Source organism: Cynara cardunculus, assembly GCF_001531365.2.
Source record: "Cynara cardunculus var. scolymus isolate 2C chromosome LG 9, CcrdV1, whole genome shotgun sequence".
Classification (NCBI taxonomy): domain Eukaryota; kingdom Viridiplantae; phylum Streptophyta; class Magnoliopsida; order Asterales; family Asteraceae; genus Cynara; species Cynara cardunculus.
Window position 1 is genome coordinate 13,793,707 of NC_037536.1, and position 15,650 is coordinate 13,809,356.

At 38.2% G+C, this 15,650-nt stretch overlaps 2 protein-coding genes across 2 annotated transcripts in view; both read left to right on the forward strand.

Annotated features, from left to right (window-relative positions):
* Positions 1-718, forward strand: part of LOC112518207 (RNA exonuclease 4) — a 12,338-nt gene extending 11,620 nt beyond the window's left edge. The window contains exon 7 of the mRNA XM_025125821.1: positions 134-718. Coding sequence (XP_024981589.1) covers positions 134-407 — 274 coding nt within the window. The 3' untranslated portion in view covers positions 408-718. The remainder of the gene's footprint in view (positions 1-133) is intronic.
* A 1,071-nt stretch (positions 719-1,789) lies between these two features.
* On the forward strand, positions 1,790-15,317 carry LOC112517914 (mediator of RNA polymerase II transcription subunit 33A-like). Its single transcript, XM_025125329.1, has 13 exons — positions 1,790-2,272; positions 2,748-2,858; positions 3,314-3,661; positions 3,839-4,158; positions 4,261-4,352; positions 4,866-5,226; positions 5,655-5,865; positions 7,489-7,603; positions 7,688-7,849; positions 8,366-9,026; positions 10,107-10,313; positions 12,584-13,713; positions 14,927-15,317. The coding sequence occupies exons 1-12, from the start codon at positions 1,980-1,982 to the stop codon at positions 13,702-13,704; spliced, it is 4,002 nt and encodes a 1,333-aa protein (XP_024981097.1). The 5' UTR covers positions 1,790-1,979; the 3' UTR covers positions 13,705-13,713; positions 14,927-15,317.
* Positions 15,318-15,650: the final 333 nt, after the last annotated feature.

Here is a 15,650-nt window from a genome sequence, read left to right on the forward strand (position 1 = left end):
CCCCCCCCTCTTCCAAAAGAAAACAGACCCTAACTCTGAGTAAGACATTAGGTTCGTTTGATTTAGTTCCCAAATGCACCCTGAAGCAACCATTTTCTTAATCAACTCTTTTAACCTAAGTTTGGGTCTTCAGGTACGATATTAGGTTAGGGACTTACGACACATTTCAAGATTGTGTGTCCGTTATGAGACTATACAAACGCATGCGTGCTCAAGAACATCAAGAGGGAAAGACCGGAACATCATATAGTCATGATACCAAATGGAACCGCAATATGGCTGATCAAACATCACAAGATCTCGAGAACATGTCCCCAGATGAACTCTTTCAAATTTCCAAATCAAATTACCAGTGTTGGTGCTTGGACTCTCGGCCACACGATCCAATTCGAGATTGGAGCTTGTGAGTTTGATGGTGACTCAAGAAACAAAATTGTGCATAGTAAAAGAAAAAGATATCAGTTTGTTTCATAAATTCAGAGGTTTTCATTAAACCAGTCTCTCTAGTCTCTACGCTTAGCTCAGGTTTCGTTTGGTTTGGTTTGGTTTGTTAGATTGAAATCTCGAGTTTCAAAGTTCAAGTTTCTCTTGGTTGTTAATATATATGGTGGTGACATGAAAGAGGCCTTTTTAAGTCATTGGAGAGATTTTCTTAATTGTTAATTATCGTAATTTATTTACCTTTTGTGTAATGTCGGATAATTCTTGCCATCTTATAATGAGACCCTTCGAGTCTTGGTTAGTTATAGGCGATTCGAGTTTTTAACGAGCTACTCGAGCTCATTTATCTCAAGCTTGAGCTTAATAATCTTGGAGTTTGAGCCAATCTCGAAAACAAGATAGAACTCGTTTAACTTAATAAGTTGAGCTTGATAACATTCATGTTCGACTTGGCTCGTTTGAAAACTCGATTCATATCCTTAAGCTGAGTTGAGCCAAGCCATACGAGCATACACTTTTTCGAGACAAACATGCTCATATATTTATTAATCATACAAGAAAAATATAAAAAATCTCGAGCTCAAATCGATAAACGAGTCAATCGATCGTGAGTTCGAACCCATAAACAAGCATCGAGCTCGATAACTCAAAAAATATTCGAGCTCGATCCCGACATTGAAAAAGTTAATCGAGCTCGAGCCTCGTATTAATTTTTCGAGCTCGTCTCGGTTAACCTACTACTTAACTCGTTTATACCCGTAGTTAGTTTTATGATTATTCCTTAATTTATACATTAATGACTTGTATAGTAAGAACATCTTCAGGAGATTTTTCAAAATGCAGAAAATGAAGATTTTATGAGAGTTTTTACGTTAGATAGATCTTCCAAAATGGAGAAACCTGAGAAAGAGATTGAAATAAAGTATCAAAAGTCAAAAAATAAACAAACAAAATCTCTTAATAGTTTCATCGTTAAGAGATTAATATTGTTTGGTAAAAAAAGTCTGTCTTTTGATGGTTTTAAAAAACCTTCTGAATGATTTTATATCATGTGTCTCCTTTAACCATTAAGCTCCATAATTTAATTATAAACGATTACCAAACAATCATATATCATTTTGTATTATATCATATGAATTTTTTAATCATTTTGTATCAAATCATTCAACAACTGTGATTAAATTTGACAGCCGAGTATCACATGAGCATCTTATGGTTTATGGACTAATTTTTTTTTTTTCAACTCAAAATAACTTTAAAGAAGAAAATTCAGGAAGATATAATTACGTTTGGAATTTATGACAAAAGCAAACTAAAAAATGGTGGTCGTAGCCATTTTTTCTTATAAGAACTCCCTTATGGTTGCTCGTCCGCCAGGGTTCCGGTGGTCACCGCGCATGGTTCTCGTGGCCCCATAACTGGAAGCTTCCGACCTTCTTCACACAGTTGACTGCGTGTGGCAACCAGTGAAAATCTCTCCTTCAAAGTTTTCGAGCAGCGAGATTAAACCCTAAGGTTCTGGTACTGAGTAGACGACCATGGCGGTGACCATGGCGGTGACCATACCGGTGAGCACGAACATGTGGGATGGAGTGATGGAAATGATAAAATCTGCTCAAAATAAAGGTGTTGATCCTTTGATGTGGGCGGTTGAGCTCTCGTCTACGCTCTTGTCGGCAGGTGTATCCATGCCGTCGACTGAGGTTGCTGAATTATTGGTTTCTCATATTTGTTGGTCGAATAACGTGCCAATTGCTTGGAAATTTCTCGAGAAAGCACTCTCCATTAGAATTGTCCCGCCAATGCTCGTTCTCGCGCTTCTCTCGAACAGGTATTGTTCATATTTGATTGATTCAGTTGATTTCTCTACTCTTAGACTATAATATCGTGTTAATAAGACAATATTAGAGCTAAAATGGATCATGTTTTTGATCCCGGAGGATGAATGGAGTGGCGATTCAGACTGCTTGAGGTTTAATTTGAGTGCCGCCACTTGAATTTTGTACTAAACTCGTCACTACTACCATGAACATGCTTATGATCGTATGATGTTTTGTATGCTTGATTACCACAAGCATATACTGTTGAAAAGTGGAAGAAAAAGGAAAAAAAGAGTAACCCAATTTTGAAAGTAAGGCTTGGAGAAGAACATCTAAGGCAATTGCTAAGTGGTAGAGGTTCATAATTGGTGTAGTGATTTTTGTAATGTGTTTGTGCTCTATAAATTTTGCAGTTGGATGTTCTTGTACAATTTATTTTTTGTCATACTATGATTATTTGAGTTATATAGCTATTGATTATTGTAGAGTAATCCCAAGTAGAAGAAGCTACCCTGCTGCATACAGGCTTTATTTGGAGCTCCTTAAAAGGCACATTTTTCCTTTGGCTTCTGAAGTTAATGGTTCAAACTATCACAAGTAAGATTCTTATTTTCTTTTGGTTTGGAAGAACCTCTGCTTTTTAAGTATAGCTGCGCTGGAGTCTCTTTTTGCAAATTAATATGGTTATTGACCATTGCTTTTGTATCCTCGATATGCAACTGAACTGAATTGTGAGGTAGTTTTCCCTCGATATATATGCAGCTTGAAAATATACTTGCAGAAATCTTTTGTTTATGCTCATTGATTGATGATTCAATGCTTTATTTATAAGTCTGAACAGTTTTATCCGAATGTGTACACCCTTCCTTTTTAGTTTCCACATCTTATCAGTATTATTAACCAAAGAAAGTTGCTGCATATTATCAATTTGAGAAGTTACCTCCTATGTATGCATATGGCCAAAAGCATTCTGTGGCACATATTTGCTAGCAAAAACGTCTACCATTGATTGGGTGTGCTCAAACATTGACATTGTTAACATGTAATTGCAGGATTATGGAATCTATAGATCAAGCTCTTAACCTCCACCAGATATTTGGTTTTCAGTCCAGCGAACCTGGGATTCTCTTGGTTGAATTTATATTTTCAGTAGTGTGGGAGTTACTTGATGCCTCACTGGATGATGAAAACTTGCTGGAACTTGTGCCTGAAAAGAAGTCTATATGGCCGATCAAATCACAGGACATGGAAATCAATGATCATAATAATTTTGGAGAACAGAAAATTGACTTTCACCAAGGACTGTACAAATCAAATACCACAATGTCCATTGAGATCATTGGAGAACTTTTCCGTAATAAAGTAACTTCCAGAATTCTGCATTTGGCACGTCGGAATATGTAAGTAACAGGAGCTAATAACTGTTACTATATTTATCCATTAGGGCGTGTGGTGCATTTTCAGGTTTAGTCTGTTAGCTATGGTTCTTTGTGTGAGTATATGGTTAGCATTAATATTCTCTGATCTGTAATTTTGATCTCTTTATTTCTAATTCTTTTGCTAATTTATACTTTTAGGCCTGTGCATTGGGGATCTTTCATTCAGCATTTGAGGCTGCTTGTAGCAAACTCAACGGCTTTGAGGAATTCAAAAGATATTACCCCTGAGGCTCTTTTGCAGTTAACATCTGATAGCCGTGTACTACTGTCCAGGGAATGCAAAACAATATCTCTGCAACAATTCCATGCAGTAATGGCTTGTGGATCACTTATATCATCTGCAGGACAAAGTCATGGTGCTAGTCGTTCGGCTACTTGGCTTCCAATTGATTTATTCCTTGAAGACACTATGGATGGATATGTAGTGGCTACTACCAGTGCAGCTGAAACTCTTACTGGTATAATTTAATTTTCTCTTATGGAAGTGCTTAAATTATAAGTTTCACATAAAGAGACATCATTTGTAATGCTATCTATAAACACATGCACATGTGTTTTAGGTCTGCTGAAAGCTCATCAGGCAATTACTCAGGCCTCCTGGCAGGACGCTCTTCTTGGCTTATGGATTGCAGCTCTGCGGCTTGTTCAAAGGGTAAAAACCTATAACAATATCTAGATTAGTTGTTCACTTGGAGAAAATTATCTCTTCAGAAGGTCTAAAATCATATAAACCAACCTTTTACTTCCTTGTATACATGTGCATCAGGTTTTAGAATTCATATTGCAACAACTTTTCTATTTGTATGATTGGTATTGGAACTAAGAAGTTAAATGTATATGAGCTGTCTATTGGTTTGAAATTGTGGTCCTCTTATTGGAGTTCTTGTAAAAGGGGTGCTAGTTTGCTGAATAGCATCAGTGTGGAAGAGGTATTTCACAAATATGACCAGTTAATTAGGTCAAGTCATTTCAATGATTTTGCTAGATGTTCCAAATGTTGAGTCAGCAATGTCACTGGAATGTAGTTTACTGGGTATTAGCCATACCAGTTACATAACTCATACTTGGGAATATGTAGCTTCTCATTTTCAGCTGATATTGCTTGGAAGTTTCTGTCTCATGTATGTTATCCAGTTTGTTCTTTTTTAACTTTTGGGTTTCTTAGGAAGACGAAGCTGTTGAGGGTCCAGTACCTCGCCTTGATACATGTTTATGCCTACTATTATGTACGACAACTCTTGCAGTTGCTAATATTATTGAAGAAGAGGAGAATGCTTTGCTTGAGGAAGATGATCATAAACGTGTGCATCAAGGGAGTGAAGCACAGGTTCTTGGAAACTGTCGCAAGAGCCTAGTTTCTAGTCTACAACAATTGGGTGATTACGAAGGCTTACTGACCCCACCACTATCAGTGACTTCTATAGCAAATCAAGCAGCTGCAAAAGCTATCATGTTTTTCTCGGGTATATCAGTTGGAAGTGGTTACCTTGATGGTGTGAGCTTAAATGACATGCCAGTCACTTGTGGTGTGTAATCTATCTTATCTAATTTGTTCTTTCTGATTCGTTTGTCTTACATCAAGAAAGATGCTATTATAAGTGGGATGGTTTAAATTGAGATAAATATACAACTTTCTGTGCCGAGTCTTTGGACTAAATGGTACTTCTAATTCTTAGTTTTGGTAACGTCTCCACAATCATCATTATATTGGTGGCTCATGATTGGATCTTTGCGGACCATTTCTTTCGTGGGACTGTCATGATATTTATCAGGCATGTGTTTGGATGGACTCTATTGATGTGCAAGTTCAGAAAAGGGTAGTCAAAGATATGCCTGCCTTGCCTATGTAGTTTCTCTAATTTGCACATGATCTACCTAAATAGAACTTTTTCGGCTTATGTCATTTTTCTTGTTGCGGGATTCATGGTTAAATCGGATACTTTCTTGTATGCAGCCGGAAACATGAGACATCTGATTGTTGAGGCCTGTATTGCGAGGAATCTCTTAGACACATCAGCATATTTATGGCCTGGCTATGTCAAGGGGCATAGCAATCAAATACCTCGCACCATTTCCGGCCAGATGCCTGGCTGGTCATCATTGATGAAGGGGTCTTCTCTGACTCCTTCAATGATGCATACTTTGGTTTCAACTCCAGCTTCAAGGTATGCTCGTTCAATGGGTTTGAATGTCTTGATGTTATGTTTTCTAATTTTATGCTTGCCAACAAGATTGCTATTTGAATTGCATAGAGTTAGATCAGTTAGTAATTGGGTCCATTTGTGGGTATTGTGAATGTTATAACCTTTAGCAGGTTTGAACTATGAAGTTCGCGCTGTGAATATACTTCTATCAAGGGGTTTCATGGTACTCTCATTCTGCTATGAACATTCTCTTTTTTCATGAAGCTAATTAGCTTAGCTAATTGCTTTGGGATATATTTAGTTGGTAATTGTTTTACTTCATTCTATAAATAGATTTTTGTATCATAATCTTTTATGCATAAGAAATTCCTTAAGTTTTTATATTACTATTCGTGGTTTATTGCTCCTTGTCTCATAGATCTCAGTGTCAGCTGAAATTGAACATCCCACTAATTAAATAGATTTTGTTATAATGGAAGGTCTAAGAGTTGAAATCGCAAAAAGATGGGGTAGGGTTTCTTGATTTGCTTGTCTAGGAGGTAGAACAGATATCCGACTTCTTCTATCTAGTGTTTGGCCCTACTCTATGTGCCTTCTTGCATGGCTTATATGCTGAAGGACTTCTAGCCACATAGCACAAACGATTTGCTTTTATGGTGTACTCTTAACTCTGCCGGTGCGATAGGCATGCCATTTTGATTAGTTGAGTCTTGTTCCATATTACCTGTGATCTCTCTTCTATAAGTTTCAAATATTTGCTGGATCTGAAACATGGTTCAATCATCTGTAGATATCTTGATACTTGTGCAGATCCTCTCACTAGATATTCTGTTTGCTTTGTATTTGACTGCAATTCTTTTCAGTTTTTAGTTATTATCTGTGGATGGTGTGAGATCCACCCTATGTCATTACCTAGGAATGGGGAAGGCCCTGACTACCGACCTGTCACCTTGGTTCTTTTTGGCTGGAATTGTGTTAATAGATAAGTGTACCTTTTATATAGTTTTTTGTTGTTATGACTTATAAGCAAGGTCAAAAGATTTCTATTAACTTGTCTTATACCATGCTGATATATCATCAGTATGCATACCTTTGAAATCTCCTGAGGCAGTGCACACATACTGGCATGACTATCGTGTAAATATGTTAAGAATATCTCAACAGATTCTCCCAAGTGGAGAAAATAAAAAAAATTTGGCAAATTTTTGCTCCAAATTTGGAGAACTCCCAAAAATGATTACTATGAGAGAGACGATTTTTATTATATTCCACCAATAGAAAACTTTGATTTTATATTTTTTATGAGAGAGATAACATTTTATTACATGTACAAAATATTTTAATAATATACTTAATGTTTTAATCTCCAAAACAGAGAACCTGTTGGAGTTGAATGTATTTTTTGGAGATTTTGAGTCTTGATTCTCCGTTTTGGAGAAATTTTAGAGAATCTATTGAAGATGCTCTTAGGATTGTAATTGATAGAAATGGCTTTGAAATTACTGTCCTTGAAATGGGGATTGGTTTTCAGGTGTTCCCTTTTCTCCCTTCTAGCAGATTATACATGATGCTTTTGTTAATTATTAATTCATATTTTTAGCTGTGGTTTGGCAACTGACTTTAAGCTCTTGGATTTAATGGAAGCTTAGCAGAGATTGAGAAAATATACGGAATTGCAACCACTGGTTCAGACGAGGAGAAAATTTCTGCTGCAACTGTCCTATGTGGGGCATCGTTAACTCGTGGTTGGAATATACAGGTGATTTTGCTCATTCATATGGATTTTTATCTCCTTGAACTCTTACTCATGCAATTCTAAACCATTTGTGGGTGACTTTTACAGGAACATACTGGATATTTTATTATTAAGCTGTTGGCACCGCCAGTTCCTGTGGATTATTCTGGGAGCGAGAGCCATTTGATAGTTTATGCTCCCCTTCTAAATGTTCTTCTTGTAGGGATATCATCTATTGATTGTGTTCAGATTTTTTCCTTACATGGCTTGGTAAGTAAAATTTGGATTGGTCTCTCTTTTATGTTTGATGTAACTTGGAGGTGGCCGAAAACACTTGTTAGAACATATTAGAAGCATCTGTTGTTATAATGTCTTAGGGGCACCAAACGCTTACTGGAGTTACCCTACTGGGTGAGCATGGCAAGGACCGAGTATCATACCCAGTAAGAGGCATAGCAAGGACCGAAAATCTTACCCGGTAAGTGAGAAACAAGACTCTTACCCGGTAAGCGCTTACTGGGTAAGAGACGCTTACCAACAATCTATTTTGATGGCCGAGAATGTTATATGATAAGACAAGCGAGGGTAGTGACTCTTGCCGGTAAGCGCTTGGTAAACGCCCCCTTAGCGTGTGATAAATTAGTGACAACTTTGGCTGCTACCATTTACTCATCTTAGTTGCCGTTAAAACTTTGGAATTAGGCAAGAAAAAAGAATGAGATGTAGATTTATTTATATACTACAAACTCTGGATTTGTGTTGATGTTGATTATGTTTTTTTTCCAGGCACCACATCTTGCTGGTGTATTGATGCCCATCTGTGAGGTCTTTGGATCATGTTCTCCCACAGTGTCTTGTACTCTCTCAACCGGGGAACGTCTATGCCCCCTTGCTGTATTCTCAAATGCATTTACTCTTCTGCTGAAGCTATGGAGGTTTCATCAACCAGCACTTGAACATGTGTTGGGAGATGTGACTCCTGTGGGATCCCAACTAACTCCCGAATTCCTCTTGCTGGCACGCAATTCACAGTTAGCGTCACGTGGCAATTCACTTGACCAAAAAACCAGAAGGGGGCATTTTAGGAGGTGTAATCTGTCGTCTTCTGAGCCAATATTCTTGGATTCTTTTCCGAAACTGACGTTTTGGTACAGACAACATCAAGCCTGTATTGCTTCGACCCTATCTGATCTTAAACCTGGAACTTCTGTGTACCAAATTTTTGATGCCCTCCTGAACATGATGTTCAGAAAAATGAATAGAGGTGGTCAATCGTTGACTCCAACGACGTCTGGAAGTAGCAGTTCTTCTGGACCGATACCTGAGGACTGCACTCTTCGCCTTAAACTTCCTGCTTGGGATATTCTGGAAGCTGTTCCGTTTGTGCTTGATGCTGCTTTGACGGCATGTGCCCATGGAAGATTGTCTCCCCGTGAACTCACTACAGGTTAGTGTTTTATGTGAAAATTATCCTAGTCTTCCATAAACGTCTTTCATCGATTAGTCTGCAGTGGGTGAGTATATACTAACTAGTAGTGGTCAGACTAAGCAAATAACACTGCACTGAAATCAACTGATCTTCCTCTTTATCGAGTGTTTCTAGTAAGAATAAATACTGAATAGTGAATGATGATCAAGACCGTGTCATATCTTTCTATTGATGGATGTTGTAGCTGATCTTTGCAATTTTCTAATGCTAATAACATGTTTTCATGTTGGTGTTACCTGGCATATGGTGCTCTATGTTTGCCTTGTGGCTGTGGGTTTTGGTGCGCATTATAGTCTATGGCATTGTTCCACAACAGTACCTTTAGATATCTCGTTAGTCCCAATTAAGGGTCTTTACTGTTAGGACATTTTAAGTATGATATACCTAGAAAATTTTGATATGTTTGAATACCAGTTTTCAACAGTGCCTGGAATAAGAAAATGGTCATTTACTTAATTAAGGAGTCTTAAAATATCACCCTCCCGTCCCAAAATAAGTATCCTCATTTATATTTTCAGTTTGTCCCATAATAAGTGTCCACTTTCAAAAGTAAGTGTCTACTTTCCAATTCTACCCTTATTTATGAGATGGAGAAAGTCATTACCCTCTCTATTGTTAAGGGTAAAATTGTCATTTATTTGGTTAAAAAGTACGATAACTACACATTGTTAAAACTGTGTTCCCTTTTCATTTGGGAATTTATTTTGGGACAGAGGGTTGCTGGGTCGTTGGGTTAGAACTGTAGTTTTATGTGTGGAATGTTTCTTTTTCTTGAAGAAAGAAGTGATTGCTTCTGCAAGTTTGTTTATTCCAAAAACCGTGCTAAAATATATTCTTACATCAAGTCAACATGTTATGTTTATACATGAAGAGAAAAAATCTGACTTCCTTCCCTTTTGAAACATTGAGAAGCAACCAGTAGACGCCTTCCACAATAGAATCCGTGTGCCTCTTTATAATTCTGGATTGAATTTAGCAACTTTTGTTTGTATCATGTGTACTCAGTGGTGATTATTCCGTTGTCAATATTTATGGCAGGGCTTAAAGATCTCGCCGACTTCCTACCTGCATCTATGGCAACTATTGTAAGTTATCTTTCAGCAGAAACAACACGAGGTTTGTGGAAGCCTGCATCTATGAACGGGACCGATTGGCCAAGCCCAGCCACAAGTTTGGCCATGGTGGAGAAAAACATGAACAAAATATTGTCTGCCACCGGAGTTGATGTTCCGAGCCTTTCTGCAGGTATGGCTTGTTGAAATTTATCTTTTTGCTGTTCAAAGCTCATAGTTTGTCTCTAAAAACTGAACCAAACAAGCCCCGTTAATCCCATGCAAGGTAGGGTCTGGGAGAGATAGGATGTACACAGCCTTTCCTCTATAACAGAGGCGAATCCTGAATATTTTCAACTTGGGGTACAAAATAATCAACATAATATAACATAAAACAAAAAGTTGATTATAAAAATTAGGGTTTAAGTAAAAATGACATACAAGTGATTTTTTGTAACACCCAAGTTTTTTTTCCTTCTTTCCTGTCGCTTTTACCAAAAAAACAAAGAAGGGCAAAGAGATTCGAACTTACAACCTGTAATGCAGCATGCAATTACTCTACTTGTCTGTCTATGATTAAGAGTYTAGGTGGTGTTGAAGCTGGCTCATTCATGCTAGTCCTTTTTTTTATTCCCGTGGAAGTCCACGTTTTGGTCGAATGTTTCCGGCCTCGAGCAACTTTACTAATAAGGGAAAAGCCCTCAACTTAATTTAATTCTAGTAGGGTGCGACCACTTTTTTGTTAACTTAGAGGAGCACACATCACATTAAAGTGGACGCACCATTAAGATTTCTGCAAATCTTTCCACTAAGTTGGCATGATAGACATGGATGGACCAAACGTAGAGCATACGGTGGCCCATGCCACCGTTTCGTTTCTCCATCGCAGTGTAAAAATTTATAGGGTCGTGAAAAGTGCCACCATATATATTTTGAAACTACAATGAGGACACAAGTTTTCCTTGGTAGAGTTGGTTTGCAAGGCTTTTCTTGCACCCCAGACCCGACTTCGAATCCCATTAGTGTCATTTTCTTACTTTTTAATTTCAAATTTATTGTGTTTTTGGAAAAAAAATTGCAATAAAAGACTTGAACACATGACATCGCATATGAAAAGCGATGAACTAATCAACAGACCAATGATGATTTTGTGAAAAAAATATCCCTATATTTGTTTGTCAAATGGTGACACCACTTGAAAAAAAATCTGGGTCCGTCACTGACGATAGAGTAGTAGCACGGGCACCCTTCCGTCTTTAAATCCACCACTGGTAGAGAGGTTTACATGAAGACCCCCAACTTATAGAACACAAATTGAAAGAAAAGGACGCAGGAGAGCAAAGTACAGGTGAGAGTGTATGCAATCAAACATGTACATTAATAGAAAAAGCAGCAGGGACATTTGTGAGGAAAATTAGCTTAAAAAGACACAAGGAAACAAAAAGCACAAAACTGACAACTACTAATGCAATCAAACGTGTACATTAATAGAAAATGCAGCAAAAAATACGAGAAAATAAGTTAAATGCTGACAACTACCAGTACAAGAAGAAAACCTAAGACACTAAGGGATTGTTTGTTAGCAGCTTAATGAGCTTGATGGGACCCAACTTGTTCGGTCATACATGACTGTTTGGTAGTGGCTTAATGATATAGAAAGTGACTTATTTCAATAAGCTTCAAGGGGGAGCTTTATGCAGAAAGCAAAGTTTTTTCCAAACAAAGTTTTTTCCAAACCTGTCCCTCCCGATTAAAGAACGCATTCCTTTCATCTATGAATAAACTCTCCCAACAAAAACCTTCCAATCTATACAGACAGATTAATCCACACAAAACAGCTTTATCCATACAGGACTTGATGGAAAACCAACCAAACAACCCCCAAATGGCCTCTGGCCTTCTAGAAGGTCGGGGTTTCAATTTCCACCAAAGGTGAGAAGGGTGTGTGAGATTATTTGTTGCATCTGCTATATATAAATAGAGTAAATTACGTTTTTTGTTCCTGTGGTTTGTTTAAAATTTCGATTTTCCTTCCTGTGGTTTAGAAGTTACAGTTTTCATCTCTATGGTTTGTAATTCATTGATATTTTCGTCCTTAGGATTTACAATTCATTGTTGTTTCAGTCCCTGTGGTTTACAATTCTCTACTGTTTTTGTCCCTGATACTTAAATATGTAGGAATTAGTCCAGGGACGAAAATAACATTAAATTGCAAACCATAGGGACAAAAATCACAACTTTTGAACCACAGGGATGAAAATCGAACTTATTAAAAAACCACAGGGATGAAAATCGAACTTATTAACAAACCACAGGGATGAAAATCATAATTTACTCGTATAAATATTATATACTTTCAAAAAAATTAATAGAAGCTAAGACTAGTGAACGGTATAAGGGTCACCGAAAAATTTAGGCTTATTTTAACTGCTTGTTGATGAAAAAATCATCTCTTCCTTGCAGGAGGAACCACTCAAGCAACCCTTCCTTTACCTCTTGCTGCCCTAGTGAGCCTCACAATAACCTATAAAGTCGATAGAGACTCTGAGTCGGTCCTGAACCTGGCTGCCCCAGCCTTGAATGCCCTTGGTGCTGGCTGCCCGTGGCCATGCATGGCCATCATCTCCGCTCTTTGGGTTCAAAAGGCCAAGCGTTGGACCGACTATCTAGTTTTTTCCGCTTCCCGGACAGTATTTCATCATAACAGTGATGCCGTAGTGCAGCTTCTTAGAGTTTGTTTCCAATCAACCGTCGGCTTAGCCTCACCGTTTGCTGTCGCAACCGGTGGTGGAGTCGGTAGTCTTCTAGGTCATGGTTTCGGGTCCCACTGTTCCGGCGGGATTGCTCCGGTGGCCCCTGGAATACTCTATCTACGGGTTCATCGTAGTGTTAGAGACGTCATGTTCATGACTGAAGAAATTGTCACTGTGTTGATGCATACGGTCAGAGAGATTGTTTCAACACATTTACCGATGGAAAAAATGAGGAGGGCCAAGAACGGGATGGCGTTGAGATACGGTGAGGTTTCTTTGTCTGCAGCCATGACTCGTATCAAGCTAGCTGCCTCCCTTGGGGCGTCGATAGTTTGGATAACCGGTCGGTTAAATCTGATACAATCTTTGATCAAGGAAACCTTACCCTCTTGGTTCATATCCGGCCACAAATCCGATCTGAGTAAAGGTGAAACGGGCGGGATGGTAGGAATGCTCATGGGTTACGCTCTAGCATACTTTGCCGTGCTTTCTGGCGCGTTTGCTTGGGGCGTAGACGCGGCATCTTCTGCGTCCAAGAAACGGCCGTTTATTCTCGGGGCCCACCTGGAGTTCATGGCACGAGCACTCGATGGGAAAATTTCGCTCGGTTGTAATAAGGCGACTTGGCGGGCATACGTGTCAGGTTTCGTGAGCTTGATGGTTTCGTGTGCTCCAAAGTGGGCAAGTGAGGTTGATGTGGAGGTTTTGAAGAGCCTAAGCAAGGGTTTAAGGAAGTGGGATGAGGAAGAGCTGGCTTTGGCGCTTCTTGGTATTTCCGGGGTGAATGCAATGGGTGCAGCTGCTGAAATGATCATCGAATCTTTGGTTTAACACCCTCAGGTTCGTGGTTATATTTTTTAAAGTATATAAATACTAAGACACACTTCTCACCTCCATGGAGGTTTGAACCTCTGACCTCTACAGAGGCTGGGCTCTATTGGTCACATGGGTACTATCGGGCCAATGACCCTTTGGTGGTTACGTTTTATTTCTTGTAACTTGTTAACTTCGATTTTCCTAACCTACTTTTCTACCATATTTTTATCTCTTTCAAACTATTGTTTAGCTTTTAGGACCAAAGTTTTCGCCCAAAATCTTGCTCCCTCCGTCCCTATAAGTGCCCGCATTACTATATTCTAGAATAATTGTCCGCTTTCAAAAGTAAGGGTGCGTTTGGTACACTAGACATGACAGAAGTTTAACATGACTTCTATGTGGAACAGGAGCAAAGTGAAAGAGGCGTGTTCCACCTCCACCCCCACCCCCACCCCATGGAATAAGGTGGAATATGCCTTATATTTTACCAATATATCTTTAAAATAAAATTTAATTCCTTTCTAAAACATCAAATACGTCTCTCTTTACATTTTTTTTCCATTCTTTAAATTTTGTTTATTGTATTTTATTCTTTTTAAGTTTTCACATTAGTGTTCTCAAAATATTGTTTTTGTACGTTTCTATATTTTGGTTAATTTATGTAATTTATTAAATAGTAATAATAAAGAAAGGGTATAGGGTATAAAATGAAGATTAAAAATTAGTAAACTTCATATTTTGGTATAATTTTAATCGTCTTGACGATAACTTTTTAATAATATACTTCATTACAAAAAAGTTTAATAAATTACATAAACTAGTCAAAATTTATAAAATATATAAACAACTCATTAGGGGTAAATTGGTCATCTTGCCGGTTATGTCCAGTTCTGTCTTACCAAACGCCAAACAGTTGTCTTGTCCTGTCCAAGTACCAAACAACCCTAAGTGTCTACTTTCCAGTTATACCCTTAATCTTGAAATGGTGAAATTCATTACTCCCACCATTATTAATGGTAAAATTGTCATTTAATTAATTAAAAGTGTAATAGTTACACATTTGTAAAACTGTGCCTTTTTCATTGTGGACATTGATTTTCGGACAGGGGGAGTATTTGGGGAGTATTTTCTACAACATTTTACAACACGTGTGTGTTTACTCGTACTCCTAATGTAGAGATACAGTCTCTGTACATCTTACCCTTTCCAAACCTTATTCTGCATGGATTTGTTTTAGGTAGTGGTTACGTTCAGTTTAGATCGGGTAATCAACGATCCTGGAGCTAGGGCTAGTTTGTGTACATATAAAGGGAGCATGACTTGTTTAACGAGTGGGTTGTAACCAGCTGAAGTGTATGGTAAGCAAGCAGATATCTTCTCGAGTTCTCGGCCTATGGAAATATTTCGGCTACATTTTTCTCCCGTGGATGTTTGTGATCATTTCGACAAGCCGGTATATCGTTTTCTGTTCTCTTGTGCAGTAAAAGATGCATCATCCTGAACAGCACTGTTCTTAATTTAAATTTGTTATATTTAGAAAGTAAGTTAGAACCCTTTTGGTGGTTGAATCTAGGGACTCCACCCATAAAATTCCTAATGACTTATTTAAATGAATTCTGTTAGGTGAAGTGTGTTTGGGTTTTATGTTTAATGCTGTATGTTTGATTAGAGATGTACATAAAAGCCCAAGCCTAAAGCCCGGCTACTCCTGGACCGAAAAGCCTAGGCCAAGTGAGCCCGAAGCCGGTCCTAGCCAGGCTGAAAAAGGCTGACTTGAAAAAAGCCAGGTCGGAATCTTTTTCAACCCCAGAGCCCGGTCTGGTCCCCCAGTCTTTTATTTTATCATAAAAAAGAGGTTTGGAAGGCATGGGCCCAGACCCAAAGAAAACCCGAGCCTTATGCATCTCTATGTTTGATTGCATGGACTCTTAACTGTAGCTTGCTCATGCCTTCAGGATCGA

Coding starts and splice junctions, on each gene's coding strand:
- LOC112517914 (XM_025125329.1), top strand. CDS start 1,980: ATGGCGGTGACCATGGCGGTGACCATACCGGTGAGCACGAACATGTGG. Junction 9,027..10,106: donor TCCCCGTGAACTCACTACAG/GTTAGTGTTTTA, acceptor TATTTATGGCAG/GGCTTAAAGATCTCGCCGAC. Junction 10,314..12,583: donor TGTTCCGAGCCTTTCTGCAG/GTATGGCTTGTT, acceptor TCTTCCTTGCAG/GAGGAACCACTCAAGCAACC.